Consider the following 26,556-nt stretch of genomic DNA (forward strand, 5'->3'; position numbering starts at 1 on the left):
CTTAGGCTACAATCAAGCAAAAGGTCAAGCAGGTTTTTGGAAAGGGTGCTCTACTGTCGATCATATCCTTACTATCAACTAGGTGATAGAAAAATGCTCGGAATATAACCAGTCCTTAAACATAGCATTCATTGATTACGAAGAAGCATTTGACCCGGTAGAAACCACGGTGGTCATGCAGGCATTGCAAAATCAGGGTGTAGACGAGTCGTACGTGAAAGTGGAAGATATCTGTAGTGGCTGCACAGCAACCATAGTTCTGCATAAAGAAAGTAACAAAATTCCTATATAGTGTCACGGAAGAATGTTAGGCAAGGAGATACCATCTCCCCAGTAATATTCACAGCTTGCTTAGAGGAAGTATTCAGAGACTTGGAATAGGAGTAGTTAGGGATAATGGCTGATGGAGAATACCTCAGTAACCTGCAATTTGCTGATGACATTGCCTTGCTAAATAACTCAGGATGATGAACTGCAAAGAATGATTGATGACCTAGACAGGAATTGCAGAAAGGTAGGCTTAAAATCAATACGCAGAAGACTAAAGCCGCGTTCAGACTATGTGTGCATTCGTCGTAAGTATCGTATCTATCGCAGTGCGCATAGCGGCTGCAACTCCCGTTTACATAGCTTGCGACCGCGCATGTTCGCACTGGGCCGTTCGGTGAGATGCGTTCTTTACGACCGGCCAATCGCCGCTCTCAACATGGCGCTGGTTAGCGAGTGGCTGATAGCGGAGGTCTGGACTCTTCAAGCTCAAAATGAGATGTGAAAGGAAAGACTGGACACACAAATAAAATACGAAAAAGAACAATGGGTATATTAACAATTACCCACTCGATTACAAATACACTTCTTCGTTTCGCACACGCACATTCGCACACAGTTTTCAAATGTCCGCTCACCATGATGACGCACCGCTCACTCCTTCGCACATTTCTTCACGCGCCCGCTCTCATTGTCCACGTACTGCACACTCCTGCTCGGTGTCCCGTGATCACACTCTCTCGCACCAAAACAGGCGTACGGTCTGCCTGCATCCCTGCTTGCGAGTTTACCAGTGCTCCGGAGCGATCTTGGAGACGGGCCGGGGCGGTGACTCAAAGGCCGTACTACTGACTCCAAACAATGAGCCGGGGCACGCGGCAGGCACGGAAACGTCCGCGGAACCTCGTCTCTCCTCAGAAAATGCTGTTTTCTTTTTCTCTTTTACAGTGAGCTTCTTTCAAACTTCGACGAGTCTGCGCCAGCTCCGTTCTGCGGCCCGACCGCAACGCCGCCCCGCATCGGCCTTTCGCTGCAGGCCAACTGTTTCCTCACTTGTCAACGGAGCCGATGGGATGCGAGAATGCACGGGGATGAAGCGGGCATCCCCCGCCTCCATAACCTCACTTTTGTAATTTAGAGGAAACATTTGCTTGTTGAGAGCTTGTTCGCACATAAAAAAACGGATTGATAAACCACTTACTACTTTGACTCAGCGCATTGGCAATTTGCAGCCAGGCATGGTTTTGCACTTATCTATGTGCGATTTCAGCTACTCATAGTAGAGAGCCGGCCTCTGCCGAACTTTTTTTATGAGAGGCTGATAATTCCACAGCGAAGATTCCGCACTGCACATGATCAAGCTGCGGACAGACACAATCATCGACACAACACCAATAACACTGGCGAGCCGAGACACTGCAGCAGAGTAGGAGCGTTGAATGATGTCGCCTACTAGTGGTTTGCGCGCGAAATCTGGGAGGACCGGAAGCCCCGTGACCGGAAAGGGAAAACCGAAACGGCTGTGCGCATTGGTCGCGCGTAACAGACGTATCTGTGCTAGTCGTAAAAGTCGCGGGTCCTCCGACATTTACGCCCATGCTGGTTGCGTACGTTGCGCATTTTACGCTCAATACGACAGCAGTCTGAACAGACACGTTAAGTTTTTTGCGCTTACGCTTACGATCCTTACGAATGATACGTGCGTTGCGCACGTAGTCTGAACGCGGCTTAAGGTAATGTTCAACAGCCTCAGGAAGGAACAGCAGTTTACGTTAGGTAGCGAAGCACTGGAAGGGTTCGGCAAATATGTCTACTTAGTATACGGTATTTACTCGCATAATGCTCGCACTTTTTTTCACGGAAAATTGATGCTAAGTTAGGGGGTGCGAAAATTATGCGGGGAACATTTTCGAACAAATGTTTTTGAGTGCTAAAAGCAAATTTAATAGGTGCGAATCAGGATTCTTAGGTCAGCTATTGTATATATAACCAAAACGTTACTTTCAAGCAGAACTTACCCTTGTTATAAAAGTACAGGGTCGCCTAAAGCACAAACTGCTAAAGCACTTTATTTACCGCATGCAGCCTCATCATCACCCCTGCGTTCCGTGGTATAATGCTCATAGCAGACCATACAGTTCTACTTTTGATCGGAGACTTGATCCGAGTCCGTGTCGGCACTGTAATTGCTGTCTCCAGTAGCGCACTATGCAGAACTCGTTGACGTCGAAGTGCCTGCTGGCAGCGCGGTTGCTATGCTGCAGCCCATACTCGAAAGCTTTCAGCTTAAAAGCAGCTGTATAACCTGCATACCACCCCACCGCGATACGGCACCAAGAACACGGTAGACGGTGGAACAAAGCAAGTAACACGGACGGAATAAGCAACAATGACAACGAGACTCAGAGACATTTCGCAAAATGGCGAAGACTATGAGCATCATGACAAAAAAAGGCGAGAATAAAAAAAAGTCGAGTCAGCACCTGTTCCGTTCATCTTTCTGTGTGTTCTGTCTAATATTTAGCGCTGTTTTTCCCTTTGGTTAAACACAATGTCAGACCAACTAGCCCAGCAAGAAATACTGTTGATTGAACTTTCTTCTACAGTGGGCCCTTTCTTTTGTGCACCTTTTGTTAAACCCGACCGTCTGAAGATTGTGAGCGCCATCGCCTTTTCCACCTGCAGAGCAAGATACATCGTGTTTTGTCTCAAGAAAGGACTTTTACCAACGGAAGTGAGTGCTCTTTTTGGATGTGTTCAACCCTCTTTAGGACACGCAAGGCGAATTAGTAAAGTTTTAAGGGCAGAAATATGGAGGCAGGTTCGATTGTTGCATGAGTGGTTAAACTGTGTTTGCTTTAAGGAAGACGTGGAGTGGTTAGCTAAGAAGAAGCTGCAGTCCCTAAGAAGACAAGCGGCCCAGACTACGGAGGCATTATGGAAGTGCGATTTGAATAAGACCCCACACAGCGGTGTAAAACATCCTAGGAATGAACGGAAGAAGAGTGGACCAGTGGTTCTAGGCAACGTGAATGTGCCAAAAGACATCATCGCCTTTTCCACCTGCAGAGCAAGATACATCGTGTTTTGTCTCAAGAAAGGACTTTTACCAACGGAAGTGAGTGCTCTTTTTGGATGTGTTCAACCCTCTTTAGGACACGCAAGGCGAATTAGTAAAGTTTTAAGGGCAGAAATATGGAGGCAGGTTCGATTGTTGCATGAGTGGTTAAACTGTGTTTGCTTTAAGGAAGACGTGGAGTGGTTAGCTAAGAAGAAGCTGCAGTCCCTAAGAAGACAAGCGGCCCAGACTACGGAGGCATTATGGAAGTGCGATTTGAATAAGACCCCACACAGCGGTGTAAAACATCCTAGGAATGAACGGAAGAAGAGTGGACCAGTGGTTCTAGGCAACGTGAATGTGCCAAAAGACATCGAGGACATACTGGCAAAAGGACCAAAATACAGCTTTGAGCCTTTCGTACCGGCACATGAGGTGTTGGCTTTTAACCGTCGCGTCGCAAGAAAAGCAGAGGAAGAAAGGCGCGTTCTAGACGCAGTTTGACAAGGACTACACTTCAGAGGAGACCAAGAGGGAAAGCCTATTGCAAAGATAACAGCCTGTTCCTTCTGCAAGCGGACAAAGAAGGGAGCTTTGTTCTCATGCCTTCAGGCCTTTACAACCAGAAAGAAGCCATTTCGAAGAACTTCATGCAAGTAAAACCGTCCGCCACCAGGATAAAAGGCAAAGCTGTTGACCTATGCAAATCCCTGGAGCTGCAGAGCCTGGCAAGAGATATTTTGAACTCTACTGTGAGCAATTTGTCTATCTTCTTTGCAGTGAAGACCCATAAACCAGATGCGCCGTTTAGAGCCATAGTTAGCGAGAAAGGTACATGGCAGCAACATATTAGCCATTTTGCATGTTTCGGATCCTTTTTCCACAAAAAATTCTTTTGATGTAGTCAGCGTGTTAGAGAGGGAAAAGAATGTTGGTTACGCCTTCTCTGTAGATGTCGTAGATCTTTTTTACTCGGTGCCCCATAGCGACCTGTTCATCGCTGTTCGACAATGCATTGAAGCTAGCGGAACCATTGCATTTCACAACAAGGCAGGGGTTAGCGTTGAAAATTTCATGTCTCTTTTAGAGTTTTATATTAAGTCCACTCTCATCCAGTTTTACAACCGGCGGTTCCTACAACGCCAGGGCATCTGCATCGGTTCATGTGTAGCTCCAGTCCTATGTAATAATTTTCTTGCGTCTATTGACAACATCTTGGCATCACTAACTGACGACAAAACTGTACTAAAAATTTTTAGATATGTAGATGATTTTTTTAGTGATTTTAAACAGACATCACACAGGCCGCTATGAGGAGACTGCTATGACAATACGTATTAGAAATGTTTAAGCAACATGGGAAGGGGCTGTCTTTCACATTTGAGCTTCCTGGCCTCCAGTTTTTAGATTTGAACATTGGGGGACAGAAGTGGGTACTGGCGTTACCTACCTAGGGCGAAGAAAGATTTTTTTGCCATTCGATTCGGCCCAGTCAAAAACTGTAAAGAGGGCTATTGCCGCCCTCTCTATGGAATCTGCACTCCTCAAGTCGTGCTCTCACATGATGCGGGCGAGCTTCCAGGGTGAGGTGAGTAGACTGCGTAAAGCAGGGTTCCCAGACCATGTTTTGGCTGGCGTCACCGAAGCATTGCTGCAAAAACTCAAGGGCAAGCCAAAGGGGCAACGTCGGAAAGAAACCTTTCGTGGAGGCAAGCCAGTGGTAATACCTTATATTCACAAAGTGTCCCACAATTTAAAATGAGTTGGCAACAAGTACGGGGTCGCCATGGTCTTCTCCGCGCCCTGCAAATTGGCCAAGATGTGCCCCAAGGTTACCAGCAGTGCTAAAGCAAAATCTGGGTGTGGAAAGAAACACTCGAAACCCTACGTAAGGTGTGCCACGGGAGTGGTCTACGAGATCCCCTTTACGTGTGGCAAGGTTTATGTCGGTCAGACCGGGCGCTGTGTTAACGAGCGTGCCAGTGAACATCACAGGTCTTTAGGGAACGCATCAGATTCGTTCCAAAACCTACCTGCCCATTGCCGCTCCTGCTTTGATGACAACAAAAAAAGATATGAACCACGATTTGGAGAGATTAGAATTCTTACCAGAAGCAAAGACAGATTAGCTCACGAACTCGCAGAAGCCTTTTTTATCAAGGAGAGGGGGGGGGGGGGGGCAGGTGTGTCAGCACCACTTCTATATCTCTGCATGAAAGTGACCATAGATTGTTGAAAGATGCGAGGTTATGACAAGTTATTTTTTTTTTCGTCCCACCTTTCAGGACATGCGCAGGTGTTCACCGTCTTCGGGCTATATATTTGTACACGTGTCTTTCAATAAACTCAGTTGGAGTTAGCGCCTGTCCCGTTCGTCTTTCTGTGTGTTCTGTCTAATATTTAGCGCTGTTTTTTCCTTTGGTTAAACACAATAACCGATGATGATGATCTAACCGAGCACGCTATCGCCGCCTGGTAGCGTGTGCACACAACGAGGCCAGCTAGGTTCAGTAGCGCTCCAAAGATGGCACTTGTTACTACTAGCAGACAACTCTCGCGGTGGTAAATATTGGTGGTGTGATGATTATGCGAGCGAAAAAAAATTCAGATTTTTGACGCCAATGTTGGGGGTGCGAGCATTATGCGAGTAAATACGGTAGGTAGTAATCGCAGGTTCAGACCATGAAAGGTAAATAGGAGAAAAGATTGGGATGGAGCATATTTGGCAAGTTTTCTCAGATTATGACTAGCAGCTAACCGGTATGACTCAAGAGGAAAGCATATAACAGTTGCATCTTACCTGTACTCACCTATGGGGCTGAAACGTGGAAGCTAACAAAGAGGGTTCTACTTAAGTTGAGGACAACGCAGAGAACTATGGAACAAAAAATGGTAGGTGTAACATTAAGAGACAGGAGGCACGCAGAGTGGGTCAGAGAAATAACTCAAGTTACTGACATTCTAGTGGAAATCAAGAAGAAATGGGCATGGGCAAGACATGTAGTGCGAAGAGAGGATAACTGATGGTCGCTTAGGGTAACAAACTGGATTCAAAGGGAAGGAAAGCGTAACAGGGGGCGGCAGAAAGTTAGGTGGGCGGATGAGGTTAAGAAGTTCGCAGGGGTCAAGTGGATGCAGCTCACACAGGACCGGGTTAATTAGAGGAATATGGGAGAGGCCTTTGCCTTGCAGTGGGTATAGTCAGGCTGATGATGACGAAGCCCACCTATCCTTACTTCAATTAATGGGAAACTAGGCGTCTCTCGCCTGCCCCTATGCGCACTTTTCAGAAACGCTTAGACCTTGTCGTCATCATGATCACACTTTAGCACCACGCTTAGAGCACGCCAAAACTTTTAAATAAAATTTTTTTTTTTTTTTTTCCCGAGGACGATTGACAAACGGAATGCCCTGCCTCTACGAGTGACATTGGCTGTTTTTTACAAGGCACTTTGTCAGCTAGTTTAGGTTATATAAACTACATGAGACAATTTTACTGTTCTCTTTGTTTTACTGATGTAGCTACATTTTCCTGCCCTCCCTGCCTGGACCCAAATGAGGGTCTGCAGAATTGTGCAAATAAATTAATGATAGCTTTTCAATGACGCCAGGGCTATCAGATTGCAGCATAACACTTTGCTTTTCAAGTTGCTATCGCCAACCACATGCCAAAAAGCCACAAGGAGATCACTCACGCTTCCCTCGAAGTCGTATTTGGCCTTGACCCTTTCCACCTTTTTGGCAGCCTGCGACAGTGGGAGAGAATGGAAATTACTTAGTCTTCTGGCTACAACAGGGCCATCAGTGTCAGACTTCCAAACCTCTTCACTCTCAACACTATTACCCTCTCCTACCCAATCATTGCTGTTGGGTGAAATGGTTCATACTGGACAAAGAAATAGGATGCGCAAAAGGGACAATCATTTTAGAGGAGAACACAGGACAGACGCAGGACTGTGTTCTCCTTTAAAAAGATTGTCCCTTTTGCGCATCCTATTTCTTTGTCCATTATCCTCTCCATAACTAACCGTGCTCTTCCAACTACAATGGAATGCAAGCCTTTTCGATAGCGTTGGCTGTTGTACACTTTCTTCTTGAGGTGTTCTACAGCAGAACCTCGATGACAGCAGCTCCTCAGGACACAGAGAATGTTCGTATCATAGCCCAAATTCCAGCAGTCCAAAACAGAACATGAAACTCAAACACAAGGTTTATTATGGCGCAATTATTTTTGGCCAAGAATGTTAGCTTTGGTCCAACTCTGCACTACCTGCGCTGCCACACTGAGAGTATTTCCCACTGTCAGTTTATTAATGGTGCGGGCAGGAGGGCAAAGAAACTAATGTCAATTTATTACTTTCTGGTCATGACAGTGTCTGTGGGGGAGCTTTGTGCGCTGCCAGGTGCACTGCCAGGGCTGCATTTTAATGCATGAGCAGTTATTGGCTCATGGAGCAAAAAAACATCCGCAACCCCAAACCTGGCCATCTGGTGAAAGGGAACCGCTGTGCCTGCGTCTATGGACTGCGGCAGCCGTGGCCATTGCCGCTCGCGCTGAGTGCGGTGGCTGGTTGGCTGGCAGCGAGGGTTGAATTTTTTTTTCGCGATGCCATTTGGCATGTTTCACATAATTTAATGACTAGCTACAAAATTGTAGATACACAGTAGTATTATAATGCCTGCAGCACTTTTGCTGTTTATTTTGGGTATATATTCTCACTGAGTCTCTGGTGTTGAGATAACATATGCCCTCGTTAGTCGCATTCGAATGAGTTCCTCAAACTCATTCGGTGCCTAATGCCGTTTTCATCGAATGTCATTATATTTTCCCGCGTGGCAGCAAACAAATGTCATTTTGAACAAATGTCATTCGATGGAAATGACATTAAATATGCCGTGTGGCAGGGGTATAAGTTGCTATGTTTTAAACAAACACATTGCCCGGGAATGTCATAAACAAAGCCTTGGGCTGAAGTAGTTCATACTCCCACTCTGACCACATCACTGTTGACGGGCAGGAATATGCTGGCCAATGCCAATACTTCGTCAGCATAAGTCATACAATGCATCCCGCACCACAGGATACAGCCACCAGCACAGTTGAGATTTTTTCTTGAGCCGACTGACTTAGAGCGTTCAGTCAGCTAAACAGGGGAGAAAGCAGCCTCGAGCATTTGGAGCAGCTCAAAGAGCAGTTATAATTGCATTTTGGAGTAGCTTTGGAGCAATCAAACAAGGGTTTTGGAGCATGTTTCTGAGATGAAACACTTTCGATTATTTGTCTTCTATTCCTGACATATAAAACCCTTCCTTTTATTCATTTTATGCAACGCTGAGTGCTTTTGCCGACTGTACATGTACCAATGATGTAACAACATAGGCTGACCATCCTTGCAGCAATGCACCTCACAAACGAACACCGAGTAAGCTTTTGCCTAGATTCAAACGTAGAATCTAGCAACTCGATGCGCTCAAGCAGCGCTGCGTTCCCATTTCAGTTATCTTGTGCATTTTCTGATCAATTCCCGAGCAGTGGTTAGTAGTGCCTTTCGGTAGGATAGATGCCTTTTCCTTCTTCTCTACTTCATTGCCTCCTGCCATGTTTTGCTTCAGCTGGCGATAGGCCTTGTGAGGCCTTCCCTTGACAAGTTTTCTAGTGACTGGCACCTTTGACAAAACGGCTTGATGGTCCTGCTTATTTGCATATTTTTGCATACTTTTTACCACTGAACAAGTTTCCTGACAACCGTCGGGAACCATGGTAGTTAGTGCTACCTGCTTCACCTGCTGCTCCCGTTTCCCTCCCCACCTGCAATTCAAAAGCCTGGGAGGATGTCACATGCACAGTGTATTTTTTTCACAATTACCTCCAAGCGCTTGTGGGTCATACTAAATTTTAAATTATGCTTCACAGTTCCCTGTTTGCACTGAGCCGAGTGCAAGAAGTGTTATACCGTTGCACTACAATCTTTCTTATGTTCAGATCTGGAGTAGTTTTGGAGCAATGTTGTGTCTTGGAGCAGAATGGAGCAGCACTTCCACTCCTGACTAAGTAACACTGCCGCATTAGACTGCGACAACCAACAAAATCAAGCCCATAAAGATTTTCTACTGCTCATACTTGTGCATTTTCAATTTAATTTTTCAAAACGGAGCTTTTCCTAACAAAACGAAACAATCTAGAGTCATCTATCATCAAGCAAAGGATCAAGCAGGGTTTCGGAAACGGTACTCTACTATCAATCATATCCATACCATCAACCAGGTGATAGAAAAATGTTCGGAATATAACCAGCCCTTATACATAGCATTCATTGATTACGAAAAAGCATTTGACTCAGTAGAAACCTCGGCGGTGATGCAGGCATTGCGAAATCGAGGGTAGGTGAGCCATACGTGAAAGTGCTGGAAGATATATATAGTGGCTGCACAGCAACCATAGTTTTACCGAGTGTGCGGTAGAAGTAGGTGGTAGGATAGTTAGAGAGGATACCGGTAAGCCGTCTAAGGAGACGAAAGATTTGATTAAGGAACGCCAGAGTATGAAAGCTTCCAATCCAACAGACCAGATCGAATTGGCCGAGATACCAAAGCTAATCAATAAGCGCAAGGTGGCCCATATAAGAAAGTATAACATGGAGAAAATTAGGCATGCTGTAAAGAACAGGGGAAGCCTTCATATAAGAAAGTATAACATGGAGAAAATTAGGCATGCTGTAAAGAACAGGGGAAGCCTTAAAGCGGTAAAGAAGAAATTGTGCATAGGCAAAAACCAGATGTATGGGATAAGGGACAAGGCGGGCAACGTCATCATGAATATGGACAAGATAGTCAAAGTAGCCGAGGAGTTCTATACAGATCTCTACAGTAGCCAACGTAGTCAGGACCGTAACGAGATTAGCTTAAGAATCGAGTAAAACAGCGCTAGGGGAGACGAAACACGTGAACGACAGACACATGCGCTGACTAGCAACCAAATGATTTATTGTAACCTGTGAGGCAGCAATATAAAGGAAAAATAACAAGAGAAACACAAAAAACAAAAAGTAATGCGTGCAACCACATTACCACTTGAAAAAAACCAAGTCACTGACTCAGATAGTCCTATTCCTTAGGGTATAACGTTATCGACGGGCTGCTGATGCAGGTGCCTCCTAACTTTTCTATATTGGAAGCCTCGGAGATAAGCCTGGAGGTTTCATCTTTGTATCTGGCGATGATGGTTGTTTCCTTGAGATGCGCTTTGCAGTCATTACATTCTGTGCAATGGATGGCAAGATGGTTTCTGGGTGACTTGTTCTCTATATCTTTAGCATGTTCTCTTAGTCCATCATTGATGCAGCGTCCTGTCTCGCCAATGTAGAAATGGCCACATGACGTCAGGATCTTGTACACCACACCAACGCAACAGTCAACAAACTTCTTCTTGTGCTTTTTTTGGCAGCCTCTTTTCGTGTTTCCATCGTCATTCACTCTTTTGCACAATCCGCTCAATCTGTTCTTGGCCAAAAAAACCAACCTAATACCAGCCTTGCTGACAATTTTCTTGAGATTGTGCGAAACGTAGTGCACGTACAGGATACATGCCGTTTTTGTCAGACCAGCATCAGTGCGCTTCTTCCTTTTCTGTCTACATTCGGCCAGCAAGGACTCGGCTATACTAGATATAAACTGCTTTGGGTATCCAGCTGCAGAGAGCCTGTTCACCTGAGCAGAGAAACTGATTTTTCGTTAATGCACGCATGATCTTTGTTGTGCGGCTCTTAGGCATGCCTTTGCAATATTCCGCTTAATAATCTTAGAATGAGCCGACTTGAAAGAAAGAAGGCTCTTCCTGGACTGTGGTGAGTATGCCCAACAAACATGGTTGTCAGAAATTATCAGTTCCAAGTCTAAAAACCTGAGCCTATCGTTAGTGGGGAACTCAGTGGTCAATTGCAGACCTTTAGGTTCTTTACAGAACACGTCAAAAATACGAGCAGCAGATTGCTGTGTGTCATTAGTATGATACACAATTAAAAAGTTGTTGACGTATCGCATTACCTTAACAACGGTCGCGTCTTCAAGCTTAGTTTGAAGACGCCTGTCATAACAAGCCAGAAGTAGGTCACTTAATGCAGAAGCAATGCTGGATCCAATACAGACTCCTTGTTTTTGTGTATAAAAAATTTTTTGTCCATAGTAACAAAGGTCGACTCCAAATAAAGGTTTAGCAATTCTAAAAATCTACTAGCTTCCATACCACATGCGTTTTGGAACTTAGTTATGCCAAAGCGATCAATGCAAAGACCTATTTCCGCAGTCACGGAACTCTGAGGCAAGGAATAATACAAGTCCTTCACGTCAATTGAAACAACACTTACATTGGGAGGGCATTCTTTCAGAAAGAAGTCTGAAACAGCCTCTGGCTTCCTGATAAGGAAAGGGTCGTCCACTTCCAGGTGAAAAAGGCATTTCTGCAGGAAGACAGAGACTTCGCGCTGCCACGTACCTCTTTCAGACACAACCGCGCGGAAAGGGCACTGATCTTTGTGGGTCTTGGCACTGAAGGAGACCGACAGGCTTGTTCCTTTTGAGGCTTTCACAGACGATGCTAATCTTAACAGGCCTGCTTGTTCGCAGAGCTGAACCGCTTTATCCTGCAGTTTCGCTGGCTTGACGGCTTTAATTTCTCTGAAGTTAGCACGTATAGCTTTTCGAGCTTTTTCTTCGTACAGGTCATTAGATACGATGACGAAGCCACCCTCCTTGTCAGACTGGAGCAGCCTGACATTAGCATCCCTGAGGGCCGCGACGGCAGTGGTGACAAGGCGCGTGCTTCCCTTCTTGACGTCTCGTGGAAGCGACTCGACGCCTTCCATAATGCACCTGTTGGCGTCAACCGTAGTTGCCTTCTTTGCGGCTGTGCGTACCAGAGAAAGCAGCTCCGTTTTGTCCAGACGCGGATGCTGGCAGAATTTCGGTCCAAGCTCAAGCAGACTGTTCACTTCAGTGGGGACACTGGTGTTGCCCAACACTCAAGTTACCGACATTCTAGTGGAAATTAAGAAGAAGAAATGGGCATGGGCAGGACATGTAGTGCAAAGAGAGGATAACCGATGGTCGCTGAGGGTAACAAACTGGATTCCAAGGGAAGGAAAGCGTAGCAGGGGGCGGCAGAAAGTTAGGTGGGCGGATGAGGTTAAGAAGTTCACAGGGGTCAAGTGGATGCAGCTAGCACAGAACCGGGTTAAGTGGAGAAATATGGGAGAGGCCTTCACCCTGCAGTGGGTACAGTCAGGCTGATGATGATGATGACCTTGTCATGGTCTCTTGGGGCTCGTCAAGTTGCCCCAAGCAGCTTTTTGCCCAAGAGCTCCAGCCATGTATTTAGTAAAATAAATGGCTTCCCCTTGAAAGGAGAGACATGCAGACATGGTCCCAATTGGGTCAGTCACAAAACACTCACCGGCCTGACGAGCGGGGTTGTGTCCAAGTAGTGCAGCTTGTAGAAGTTGAGCAGCGAAGGGATGTCCGGGAACATCTGGTCGCCAATGCGGAACCGCGTCTGCTCTGCCTGGCTCACCCGGTTCACTATGTAGTGGCTCACCTTGTTTTCTTCCCGGACACAGAGAACCAGGTCGCCCGATATGGTTGTGCTATTGCGGACCAAGAAGACGCCCACTTCGTTCTCGGCCATGAGCAGGTCAGAGGCCTCCTGCCGTGTCATGGGCCCAAAGAACCAGCTGCACAACAGAAGCACACTTGATGCCACAATCCGATCTGTGTGTCCGTGCACGCGTACAAACGATGTCAATTGTGAAGTAATTGCAACATGCAGCAACGAAAAAGTGTGAAAAGCCATCGAGTCAAGCGAGCAGAAGAGTAGAGCTTTCCCTGGGGTCCAGTGATACAGACAGGGCAGACATGGTGAGCTATCCTGTGTTGTCACTGCTCTTTGCTCTGCTGACTCCACATCACAGTTGTTTGATGACGTCATGACGTACACGTTTTCGCCACGGAGATGTCACTGTCGATGGGTTTTGAAAAATGGAGTCTTTGCCTGGCTAGTATTTAAAATCAAATTAAAATATGCGGCAAAATGAGAGGTTAGGATTACTTGGAGAGCATCTCTGTATAACCAGGACAGCAGCCGTATTCCTTCAGACGCTTTAAAGATTGGTGTCTATACTCTTTTAAGCCACCAATCTTCCAATTGTTTTTTGCTAGCTTCCACAGCAAAAAACGATAATCCCCTGCATTTTGGGGGGGATTATCGATCTACAAACTGCCACCTGGTGTCAACAACAACAACCTGAATCCAATCTCCGATACCCTCTCTGTTGGCCCCCAGTGTCATTTGCAGCTTGCCGAATGGGACATTGAGCACAATATAATCATTCTAGCATGATGCAATTCCTCTCAAAGAATACTTGTTGCCAGCAGCCCTTCTTCCTTCCCTGGGGAACAACCACAGAGTCAGTTCGGCCACGGAAGGAAAAGAAACCTGACCCGCTTTTATACAAGATGTAGGGATCCCTACATCAAGACTAACTACCAACTCGCCCAAAATTTTAATCAAGTTTATACGAGTAGTTAGGCTCAGCCTGAAATTCCCATTGCACCATTTGTCTGAGACACTGGCATTTCTTCTGGCAGCCCACACAATGCAGTATTGCAATTCCACACAATGGTGCCAAGCGAGAAGACTGATTCCTATCCTTGCTCATAAAACTGTAGTGCAACAAGAGAACAAAGCACAAAAGAGGAATCGGCACATTAAATAACTGATGCGGAGATGATCTATCCTCTTCAGGCGCTGTGTCCACATATGTGGATGACATCTAAACCAAGCCATATTCTGAATTACGGGAATCTATGCCTCCGAATACTGCTGACCCTCCCAGACATGTTTGCGGCGCCATCTCATGCAGCACAGCAAAATTAAGCATTCCTTCATCCAAATACTGGCAGCTTCACATTTCAGTGACAGCAGCAGCTCCCAGCTGCTCTTCACCAACAAACATCCACAATACAATATGCCAAGTCAAGAGGATGGTTCATGTGGTTTAACGTCCCTAGTGAAAGGACATTACACAACATTTTCTGCCTCCAGGGTTTTGCTCCAAGATAACTGAGCAGAGGCCGCATGTCCTTCTCTTGCCTTGAAGTAATCAAAAATTTTCAGTCGCCTATGTAGTCTCACCCCTGTTGAATATCAGTTACAAAGGTCAAGCAAAATGTGGCACGTTCATGTAGACATGGCTAATCCTACCTGCGTAAGACTACACGACCTCTCTGCGGAACAAAGAAAACATGTACAGTAGAACCCCTCTATAACAAAGTCAATGGGACCAGCAAAACTCTACTATATCAGGGTCTTTACTATATCCGATGTTGGAGATGACATAGTCCAGAAGATGCTGTCTGGTAATTAAATGCATACTCACTGAACACATTGTTACTTGATGAAAAAACAAAACATAAACAGTCTAAAATACTTTCCATTTCTCTCTCTTGTCGTCTCTCCATGCATTTTTCCAGTTATAAGATTGTTCTTGTTTACATCTTGTTGAAGTACCTCTTAAGCAAGGTGGCTATGAATACAACAGAGTTTGATTTGAAGTGAAAATCCTAAAACGCAATAGCCCTGCAAACAGCACACGGCATGCCTCCACATGCTTCAAAATGCTGGAAATGTTACTTCCCACTTCTATCTCTTTTTAGTTCTGAACAGAACGTGCCACCTTCTTTCTGTGTTTGTAGACAGGTTCACTTTTTTTTTCCCCTTATACGCTGCAAGTTGGCTTCTCCCGAGTGCCGCTAAGCCCAGTGGTAAAGCCGGTTAAAGAAACACTAGGCATTTTTCGAAAACTGAAAATTGCCTCGAGATTCTAGGTGCAAAAACAGACGCTTGGGCAAGTTGGTAATCCATTGAGGGTAAACATCGCAAAAAAGACGAGGACGAACGAAGTACACAAACGAGCGCCGACTTTCAACTCGCTTTATTGCTTGTCCCGCGAAAATATATACATGGAACAAACAACAAAAGAAAACGTGATGACACTGATAACCAAAGATACATAATATCTCCAGCTGCAGATGACAACAGCGGCGCCACTGCCTTGCATTCAGAAACCCCATTTGCTTTGCATTCAGAAACCCCCAGTGAAAAGCCTACCTGTAAGAAAGACTATTTCGTACTTGAAGCAACATTCATTAGGCCTGCTTCCGGCAGACAAGGAAGGAGGTTTTCTTGTGCTGCCTTCACAGCTTTATGTTGCGAAAGGCCGAGAAGCTATCCTCTCATGTTTCAATCCCATTAAAATGTCACTTTGGCAAAGGCTAAAGCTAATGCAAAGAAAGTTTGTAAGAAACTTAACCTTGAAGCTCTAAAAAATTCACTTGGTAGTAGTAAAGGTCATAGTTTACAGTTATTCTTTAGCGCTAAGACCCATAAACCTGACTGCCCATTTCGAGTAATTGTTTCAGAGAAAGGCACGTGGCAAAGCTCTGTGGCAATTTATTTAAAGAAAATCTTAGATTCATTAACCTTAGACGACCCTTTCCAGGTTAAGAATTCGGAGCATGTGTTAAAATCTTTTGAAGTGCATAAGAACAAAGGTCTAATGGCTTGCTCGTTTGACGTGAAAGATTTGTACTACTCGCTACCGCATGACGAGCTCCTTTCATGCATAGAAGACTGTATTGACCGTCAAGGTGTCTTGTCGTTCCAGAACGAGACAGGCCTGTCTGTGGCAGGTTTTTTAGAATTATTACTAACGTATCTGACTTCCACCTTTGCCACCTGGAATAACGAAACCTACTTGCAAAAACAAGGGGTATGCATTGGCTCATGTATTGCACCCGTGCTAAGTGATCTTCTTTTAGCGCAAAAAGGCAGAAAGTTGAGAAATCGTTTGGAAGGGTCGAAGGTTGTGCAGTGCTTCCGTTTCGTTGATGACTTTCTTGTCCTGATCGACACTAACGTTAATGACTTTGAGAGAATTATGCCAGACATTAAATCTATTTGAAGAGTGCCTTTATCCGCTGATGTTAACCTGTGAGTTTCCTAAAGATAACACGATCAGATTTCTTGACCTCAAGCTGTCCTTTTCGCCTAGTTATACATGCTGGATGTACGAACCACGAAACAGTAAGCCATTACTTACATTTGCGTTATCTCATTCAAAACTAGTAAAAAGAGCTGTTGTAAAGTCCTGTTATATCAATGTACTTAAAAAGTCATGCTTCCATTCCATGAAAGACAGCTTCGAGTATCAAACCCAACGTCTAGTGAATGCCGGGTATCCCAAGCAGCTGCTTGTCACAACAGCAGAATCAATTCTTTCAGGCCTAAGGTCGAAGAAAAGGAACGAGGATGAGGCTCCACCTGCGACCGTTCAGAAAAAAGAAAAAGTTACAGTGGTTCCATATATTCACGGGCTTTCACACAAGTTGAAGAATATAGGAAGCCAATTTAATATCAGAGTCGCCCTTTCGGCACCCAACAAGCTGGGGATGATTTGCAAGAAGGTTAACAACGCCGCGTTCGTTTCACAACGTTGCTCAGTTAAGCACAAAAAACAATTTGTGCCCTGTCAGGAAAGTGTTGTTTATACTATTCTGCTTTCTTGCGGTAAACAATATATCGGGCAGACGGGATGTTGCCTCAATGAATGCCTCAAAGATCATTACAATGTGCACGAAGCAGTGAAAGGGCACCTTGGCATTCACTGCAGGGATTGTGATAATTAAACTCCACAATTTGAACAAACGAGAGTGATAAAGAAACACCGCAATCAGCTATCCCGTGAAATTCTGGAAGCCGTTGAAATCGCGAAGATAGATGATGATTGTGTTAGAAGTGCTTCGGTGGCTCTAACAGCGAAGAAAATGAGGTTTCTGAATAAAAGGCAGTGACGCCGCTGTTGTCATCTGCAGCTGGAGATATTATGTATCTTTGGTTATCAGTGTCATAATGTTTTCTTTTGTTGTTTGTTCCATGTATATATTTTCGCGGGACAAGCAATAAAGCGAGTTGAAAGTCAGCGCTCGTTTGTGTACTTCGTTCGTCCTCGTCTTTTTTGCGCTGTTTACCCTCAATTCTAGGTGCGGCAATGTTGTTTCATTGAAAGTCGCTGCTGCGGCCAGACAAATTTTACTACAACCGATTTTTACCAAAAATGCCTTTATTATAAATGGAGGAAAATTAACAGTCTTCTATGGAAGATGAACTGGGATTTCAGTTTTGCTTTACTATATCCGAGTTTTTACTATTTCAGTTTACTATAGCGGGGTTCTACTGTATAAGAAAACTAAACGCCAGCCATTTAATCTTCATTTTAAATTGAGATAGAAAAGGCATTCCAGTATAATAACATCACTTCTAAAGAAAGCTAAATGTAAATCCAGCTATCCAGACATACCAACAATTCTAAATAAAAATGGCAGATGCTTGACAAATTTCTGAACATTTGCAAGTCGCCCAATGTTGTTAAATCAATTTTTCACGATGGTGTTACATTATAACCCCAAACAAATACATTAGGCAATTATTTTTTCAATTCATTTAATTATTCTTCCTCTTCGTTGTGCACACCTTCACTTGAGCGCTGCCCACTTGTCCAGACGAAGTTGTATCCATAATTGCTAATTTAAAGGGTATCGCTGGACGTCTCCTAATGCTCTTGAAGAGCTTTCTCTGTGACCGAGAGCACACAGTGTCTATTAATGGCCGCACATCTATCATCACCAGCCAGACTACACCCACTGCAGGACAATGGCCTCTCCCCTGCTATGCTTTCTTTCCCTTAGAATCTAATTTGTTACCCTAAGCAACCATCGGTTATCCTCTATATGCACTACATGCCCTGCCCATGCCCACTTCTTGATTTCCACCAGAATGTCATTAACTCGAGTTAATTCTCTACCCACTCTGCACGCTTCCTATTACACCTACCATTTTTCATTCCATAGCTCTCTGCGTTGTCCACAACTTAAGTAGAACACTTTTCGTTAGCTTTCGTGTTTCAGCCCCGTAGGTGAGTACCGCTGTCACACGGGCATTTCGAAGGCCTTTGAACCAATGGTCTATCGAAACGAAGGTCTTCAAACGCTGCCACGAGTGTTTTCAATGGCCAGTGAGTCGATATATCGAGTCAACGGAACAGCTCCGAACTCTATCGAGATCTCGAAGGCCTTCGAACGTCGCGCAAGGTTGCTAGCGTTGACCCGAGGAGCCCCATGCGTACTTTTATGATACAAAAACATGAACAAGCGTTATTCTATATTTTTCATTTACGCGGTAATATACTAGTGGGCGTAATAATTTAAAAATAGCATAGCTCTTTTTTAAGGCGCATTACACCAGGCATTGCGTATACAGGGTTTTACAGTAAAACTGTATATAGGGGTATACAGTTTTCCTAGTACAATATCTCCCCAGTCCTTCAACACATTTGAAGTTAGCTGATCCTCTCCCCAGCTGCTTTCCCCTTTTCATAGTTTATAAATCTTTCTTAATGTTGTCCTTCATCATCATCATCATCAGCCTGATTATACCCACTGCAGGGCGAAGGCCTCTCCCATATTTCTCCACTTAACCCGGTTCTGTGCTAGCTGCATCCACTTGACCCCTGCGAACTTCTTAATCTCATCCGCCCACCTAACTTTCTGCCGCCCCCTGCTACGCTTTCCTTCCCTTGGAATGCAGTTTGTTACCCTCAGCGGCCATCGGTTATCCTCTCTTCACACTACATGTCCTGCCCATGTCCATTTCTTCTTCTTAATTTCTACTAGAATGTCGGTAACTTCAGTTATTTCTCTGACCCACTCTGCACGCTTTCTATCTCTTAATGTTACCCCTACCATTTTTCGTTCCATAGCCCTCTGGGTTGTCCTCAACTTAAGTAGAACTCTCTTGGTTAGCCTCCATGTTTCAGCCCCATAGGTGAGTACAGGCAAGATGCAACTGTTGTATACTTTCCTCTTGAGCGATACCGGTAAGCTGCTAGTCATAATCTGCGAGTGCTTGCCAAATGCGCTCCATCCCAATCGTATTCTTCTTGTTATTTCCTTTTCGTGGTCCGGATCTGCGGTTACTACCTGTCCTAAGTAGACATATTCGCCTACTACTTCCAGTATTTCGCTACCTAATGTAAACTGCTGTTCCTTCCCGAGGCTGTTGAACATTACCTTAGTCTTCTGCATATTGATTTTCAAGCCTACCTTTCTACTTTTCCTTCTAGGTCATCAATCATTATTTGCAGTTCATCCCCCGAGTTGCTTAGCAAGGCAATGTCATCAGCAAATCGCAGATTACTGAGGTGTTCTCCATCTACCCTTATCCCTAACTGCTCCCATTCCAAGTCTCTGAATACTTCCTCTAAACAAGCTGTGAATAGTACTGGGGAGATTGTGTCTCCTTGCCTAACACCTTTCTTTATGGGAATTATGTTACTTTCTTCATCATTGGCGGAACGTTTGACTGCTTTTTACTACTGCCTATCTCATTATTGTCCTGATTAAGAAAAAAAAATAAGAACATCGGTCTCAGCACGAACTTTGCAGGAAAAAAAAAATATAAAACTCTCAGTAGCTATAACAAGAATTTTAAAGAAAGGCAGACCAGTGCAAAACGCAGGACTGTACAGATCAGTATAGAACTTCTTGGCTACTTTGACTATCCTGTCCATATTCGCAATAACATTGGCCACAAATCTGATTTTTGTCTATGCCCAGTTTCCTCTCTACCATTTTAAGGCTGCCCTCATTCTTTAGAGCGTGCTCAATCTTCCCTATGTTATACTTCCTTATGTCGGCCACACACAACATAACTCTAATTAACAAGGGTGTTATACAAGGTTCCTGCAGCGGTGGCGTAGTGGTAGAACATCCGCCTCACATGCAAGAGGACCGGGGTTCAAATCCTGGTGCCGCGCAATTCTCCACCCGATTAAAAAAAAAAATCCGCGTGTCGATGGAATTGCATAAACAGGTTTGGGGTGCGACCTGATGCCGGTGAACATCTCCGGCAACGCACTCCCTCACCAGAACAGGAGTTAGCCACCCTGATGCAGTAATTGGCCGCAACCTCTCATGATAAGCTCCACAAAACCCCGGCCCTCAGTCACCAGCGGCTGCGGAACAACTGACCACGGCGGTGGTCAGACCTGTGACGCAGCAGGGGGTGCTAAGAAAGCCTGGCTCCGCTGGACAGGCCGCCATTGGAAACTGACCCTGGCCACGTTTAATGCTAGAACCCTAGCTAGTGAAGCTAGTTTAGCAGTGCTTTTACAGGAACTAGAAGGTATGAAATGGGATGTCATAGGGCTTAGTGAGGCTAGGAGGCCGAATGAGGCATATACTGTACTGAAGGATGGGCATGTACTGTGTTATCGAGGTTTACCGGACAGGCGACAACTAGGAGTAGGTTTCCTTGTCAATAAGTATATAGCGGGTAATATCGATGAATTCTATAGTATTAATGAGAGGGTGGCAGGCATCGTAATTAGGCTTAATAAGCGGTATAAACTGAAAGTTGTACAGGCCTATGCACCTACATGTAGTTATGATGACCACGCAGTTGAAAGCTTCTACGAAGATGTAGAATCGGCAATGCGAAAAGTAAAGACGCAGTATACTGTACTAATGGGCGACTTCAATGCCAAGGTAGGGAAAAAGCAGGCAGGAGACAAGGCAGTAGGTGACTATGGCATTGGTTCTAGAAATAGCAGGGGGGAGTTACTAGTTGAGTTTGCAAAGCGCAATAACTTACGAATCATGAATACCTTCTTCAGCAAACGGAAGAACCAGAAATGGACATGGAAAAGTCCTAACGGGGAGACTAAAAATGAAATCGACTTCATAATGTGTTCAACCCCCGCCATTATGCAAGATGTAGAGGTAATCGGGAAAGTGCGATGCAGTGACCACAGGATGGTGAGGTCCCGAATTAGCCTAAATCTGAAGAAGGAACGCAACAGATTAGTAAGAAAGAAACCCATCAACAAATTAGCAGTGAGGGGGAGGGCAGAAGAGTTCAGGATCTCGCTACAGAATAGGTATTCAGCTCTAACCAAGCATAGCGACATTACCCTAGAAGCAAGGAACAATAATTTCAGAGATATCATTACTGAGTGTGCGGTAGAAGTAGGCGGTAGGACAGTTAGAGAGGTTAGAGAGGATACCGGTAAGCTGTCTAAGGAGACGAAAGATTTGATTAAGAAACGCCAGAGAATGAAAGCTTCCAATCCAACAGACCGGATCGAATTGGCCGAGATATCAAAGCTAATCAATAAGTGCAAGGTGGCCGATGTAAGGAAGTATAACATGAAGAAAATTGAGCATGCTGTAAAGAACGGGGGAAGCCTTAAAGCGGTAAAGAAGAAATTGGGCATAGGCAAAAACCAGATGTATGCGATAAGGGACAAGGCAGGCAACGTCATCACGAATATGGATAAGATATTCAAAGTAGCCGAGGAGTTCTATACAAATCTCTACAGTACCCAAAGTAGTCAGGACCGTAATGAGATTGGCGGTAGGGAAAAACATTCAGACGTTCCACCAGTGACGAAGGACGAGGTCAAGAAAGCATTAGAAACTATGAAAAGGGGGAAATCAGCTGGAGAGGATCAGATAACTACGGATTTGCTGAAGGACGGGGGGGATATCGTGTTAGAAAAACTGGCCACCATGTATACGCAGTGCCTGGTGTCACCGACGGTACCGGAACCATGGAAGAATGCAAACGTTATCCTCATTCATAAGAAAGGGGACTCTAAGGACCTTAAAAATTACAGACCAATCAGCTTACTGTTACGTATAAGGTATTTACTAAGGTAATCGCTAATAGAATCAGAACAACCTTAGACTTCAATCAAGCAAAGGACCAAGCAGGGTTTCGGAAACAGTACTCTACTATCGATCATATCCATACCATCAATCAGGTGATAGAAAAATGCTCGGAATATAACCAGCCCTTATACATAGCATTCATTGATTACGAAAAAGCATTTGACTCAGTTGAAACCTCGGCGGTGATGCAGGCATTGCGAAATCAGGGGGTAGACGAGCCGTACGTGAAAGTGCTGGAAGATATATATAGTGGCTGCACAGCAACCATAGTTCTGCATAAAGAAAGTAACAAAATTCCCATAAAGAAAGGTGTTAGGCAAGGAGACACAATCTCCCCAGTACTATTCACAGCTTGCTTAGAGGAAGTATTCAGAGACTTGGAATGGGAGCAGTTAGGGATAAGGGTAGATGGAGAATACTTCAGTAATCTGCGATTTGCTGATGACATTGCCTCGGGAGATGAACTACAAATAATGATTGATGACCTAGACAGGAAAAGTAGAAAGGTAGGCTTGAAAATCAATATGCAGAAGACTAAGGTAATGTTCAGCAGCCTCGGGAAGGAACAGCAGTTTACATTAGGTAGCGAAGTACTGGAAGTAGTAGGCGAATATGTCTACTTAGGACAGGTAATAACCGCAGATCCGGACCATGAAAAGGAAATAACAAGAAGAATAAGATTGGGATGGAGCGCATTTGGCAAGCACTCGCAGATTATGTCTAGCAGCTTACCGGTGTCGCTAAAGAGGAAAGTATATAACAGTTGCATCTTACCTGCACTCACCTATGGCGCTGAAACGTGAAGGCTAACCAAGAGAGTTCTACTTAAGTTGAGGACAACCCAGAGGGCTATGGAACGAAAAATGGTAGGGGTAACATTAAGAGATAGGAAGCGTGCAGAGTGGGTCAGAGAAATAACTCAAGTTACCGACATTCTAGTGGAAATTAAGAAGAAGAAATGGACATGGGCAGGACATGTAGTGCGTAGAGAGTATAACCGATGGTCGCTTAGGGTAACAAACTTGAAGAAAACATCTCGAGCTAGTTGGTTCATCACAGAGCAAAACAGCGCAAACTTCACAATGGACAGAGAAGGGCAGACGAGACACAGGCGCTGACTAACAACTGAAGGTTTATTGTTCTGACACCTCGGTATATATACAGCAAGCATCAAAAACAAGAACAACAACAAAGCCTGATTGATTGCAGCACTGTGAAGCAGATTTTTCGATTTGTCAACGATTATCTTGTGTTCCTAGAGTGCGAACAGGACGCCCTTCCGTCCGAAGCTGCCAATATTGTTCGTAGTTTTTCAAGCATTCTGAGCCCTTTAATTGTCACGCACGAACTGCTTACTAATGGATTCATACGGTTTTTAGAACTAGGACTATATTTCAACCCCAATCATGTGTGCTGGGCCTTTGAGCCTCGTGCCAACAAACCCCTTCTGCCATTTACTTCAGCGCACTCGAAGTTGGTTAAGCGCAGCATCATCAATTCTTGCTTCTACAATTCAGTCATGAAATCGTGCAACCACAAGCTGAAAGATAGCTTTTTAAACAAGACGCGCTGACTAGTTCAGGCTGGTTATCCACCGGCGCTATTATCCTCAGTAGCGGAGGCTATGTTAAAAACTAAAGAAACAGTCAGTAGAGACAGGGATAAGAAGATCGCAGTCATTCCCTACGTGCACGGGATTTCACATAACTTGAGAAAGATAGGAAGAAGGGTTGGAGTAGATGTTGTTTTTTCGGCTCCGGACCGCTTGTCAAGTCTTTGCAAGCGAGTGAATGGGATGGGTCGAAAACACATCGGCTGCACCACAAACCATCGCGACCGATTCGTCTCGTGTGTGGAAGGCGTCGTTTATTCGGTCCCTTTGTCTTGTGGCCATGCGTACATAGGCCAAACCGGCAGATGTCTTAATAAAAGATTATTGGAGCACAACTACAATGTGACAGAGCGGATCTCGGGCCATCTGGGTGTGCACTGCTGAGATTGTAAATGTACACCTGATTTGCGTAACACGAGCGTGCTGCGCAGGTGCGGTGACAAGACCACGCGAGAAATAATCGAGGCCGAAAAAATTGCAAACCTAAAAGACAGCTGTGTAAGCATTCAATCCATAGCCCTTCTAGATAAGGAGTTGCTTTTCCTATCGGGAGTTGGATGATCATGGTGCCCCTGCTTGATGTCTGGCTGAGATGAGTGTCTATCAGGCTTTGTTGTTGTTCTTGTTTTTGATGCTTGCTGTATATATACCGAGGTGTCAGAACAATAAACCTTCAGTTGTTAGTCAGCGCCTGTGTCTCGTCTGCCCTTCTCTGTCCATTGTGAAGTTTGCGCTGTTTTGCTCTAGGGTAACAAACTGGATTCCAAGGGAAGGAAAGCGTAGCAGGGGCTGGCAGAAAGTTAGGTGGGCGGATGAGATTAAGAAGTTCGCAGGGGTCAAGTGGATGCAGCTAGCACAAAACCGGGTTAAGTGGAGAAATATGGGACAGGCCTTCGCCTTGCAGTGGGTATAGTCAGGCTGATGATGATGATGATGACAAGGTTCCAGGCCCTTTATTGTTTCTACTCTACATTAATGAATTAACGTCCTGTTTCAGGCATTGCAATAGTATACTATACGGAGATGACTCTAACATTATCGCACCAGGATATCAGTTCATATCCAACCTACAAAATGACCTTCATTCTCTTAAGCATTGGTGCCACATTAGCCGCCTTTCCGTGAATGCTACCAAGACTTGTTTTCAGGTTTTCCATCCCCCTCAGAAGCCATTGCCCATTATACCACTACACCTCAACTCCGCTGCTATCTCGTCGCAAGAGAGAGTTTTTTTTTTTTTTTTTTTTCTGCCAATCTCTGCACTATATTGGCATTCTATTTTTTTAAGATTCTTTATCATCAGCTCCTGCTAAGCATATTTTCTAGCAGCACGATCATAAGCAATAGCATCACATGCTGCATAACTTTTTACTACCTTAAGGTCAGAACTACAGAAAAGAATGGCTTCATTTTTCATCCATATCATTTTGAACTTAGATGTCAAGCAATTCTTTGTTCAATCTAAAGGTAGTCCTTTTTAATGCGCGATCCTGATGTTATTGATCCCAAGTATCATGGCATTCTCTGTGTTGCTTAATAATTATAAGTTGTGTATATTTCCATTTAGTTGCTGGTTGAAATTTATTTTAATCGGAGGTGGTTTTGTACCATGGGCATTGTATATGCTTGCATCTTTGTTTGGATTTCCTAACAAACTTTCAACTCTGAGGCACCATGTTGACACATGCCGGCGCAAATAAAATAAGCTACAATGTGAACATTTTCTGGTATTGTACATGATGCCTGCATAAGTAATTCCTGCCTATCTATTTCATCACATGAAGGAAGTAAATGCACATTTGCGCAATTCTCATGAAAGGCTTGCTTCTTTTCATTCCTCAGGTATAGGAGGTGTGATTTTTTGCAAAACAAAAAAATTTATTGCCTGTCGCCACCAAAAGGTGCCACTCTACCTACAGACACTACTACTTTGATAGTAACATCATTTCAACGTTCGTTTCATGCTTTAGCATTTGTGCTACATCATTATTCATCATGCTACAATTATTATTATTATTATTATTGAAATTATTGAATGTTTACACTGCCTTCTGGGCCACCATGTACATGCATGCTACTGGAAATAAACCCAGGGCCCAAGCTTGTGTCGCTATCTCACGTAACCTCGAGTCATCTGATTGGTCGAAACGCCGGGTGTTGCCACTACGGAACCGGGAGAGGTGGCAACATTATGTTTCGGCGTTTCCACCAATCAGGTGACTCGAGGTCATGTGAGATAGCGACACAAACTCAGCCCAGACTCATGCTGTTCTTTTCTGCCACACATTTCGATGCCCCATTGTATGGCGCCAACAAACCCTGCAATCCACACTACTGGCAAATTGAATTTTGTTCTCAAGCTTCTGAATACTTTCCAAATAACTGGCACGAAGTTTATTAAATAGTTCTGGAACGAGGAGAACCGGCGTGTGTGATGTAGAGCTCCACTCTGTCTGTTCAACAGCCACTGTTTACAATATTTTGTGCACAATTTTTTAACCTTCCCACTCTACGAGGCTCCTGGCTGTTCTCTATACGCCACGTGCAGCGCCTATAGGGGCGCCACTGAAAGCCACGTAGCGGGGGGCGTCGGAACCCGAGGCGGGCCTCATGCGGCAAGCGTGGCCGTGGTGCGCGCGTGCGATCTTCCGTTTGTGCGCGTCTCACGGGCACTTCCGCAGTGACAGCGTGCGCAAGGGGATCATACTTTATAATAGTGGACATGTGTTCAATATCACGGCCGTCTGGAACTACATAACCTCCATATGCATCAAGTGTCTGC

The 26,556-nt window shown here is 44.7% G+C and overlaps 1 protein-coding gene across 2 annotated transcripts in view; it reads right to left on the reverse strand.

The window, feature by feature from the left end:
* The window catches only part of Crk (Crk proto-oncogene, adaptor protein), a 97,130-nt gene that overhangs the window by 63,029 nt on the left and 7,545 nt on the right, over nucleotides 1–26,556 (reverse strand). For both annotated transcript variants that reach the window (XR_014700072.1, XM_084576015.1), the window contains exons 2-3: nucleotides 12,774–13,050; nucleotides 7,021–7,071 (exon numbers count right to left, since the gene is read on the reverse strand). Coding sequence is in view for 1 of the 2 variants with exons in the window: in XM_084576015.1 (XP_084432141.1) it covers nucleotides 7,021–7,071; nucleotides 12,774–13,050 (328 nt within the window). In the remaining variant the exon portion in view is untranslated. The remainder of the gene's footprint in view (nucleotides 1–7,020; nucleotides 7,072–12,773; nucleotides 13,051–26,556) is intronic.

The sequence above is a fragment of the Amblyomma maculatum genome, chromosome 8 (genome assembly GCF_055883805.1).
Source record: "Amblyomma maculatum isolate TAMU_Amacu chromosome 8, ASM5588380v1, whole genome shotgun sequence".
NCBI classification, from domain to species: Eukaryota; Metazoa; Arthropoda; class Arachnida; order Ixodida; family Ixodidae; genus Amblyomma; species Amblyomma maculatum.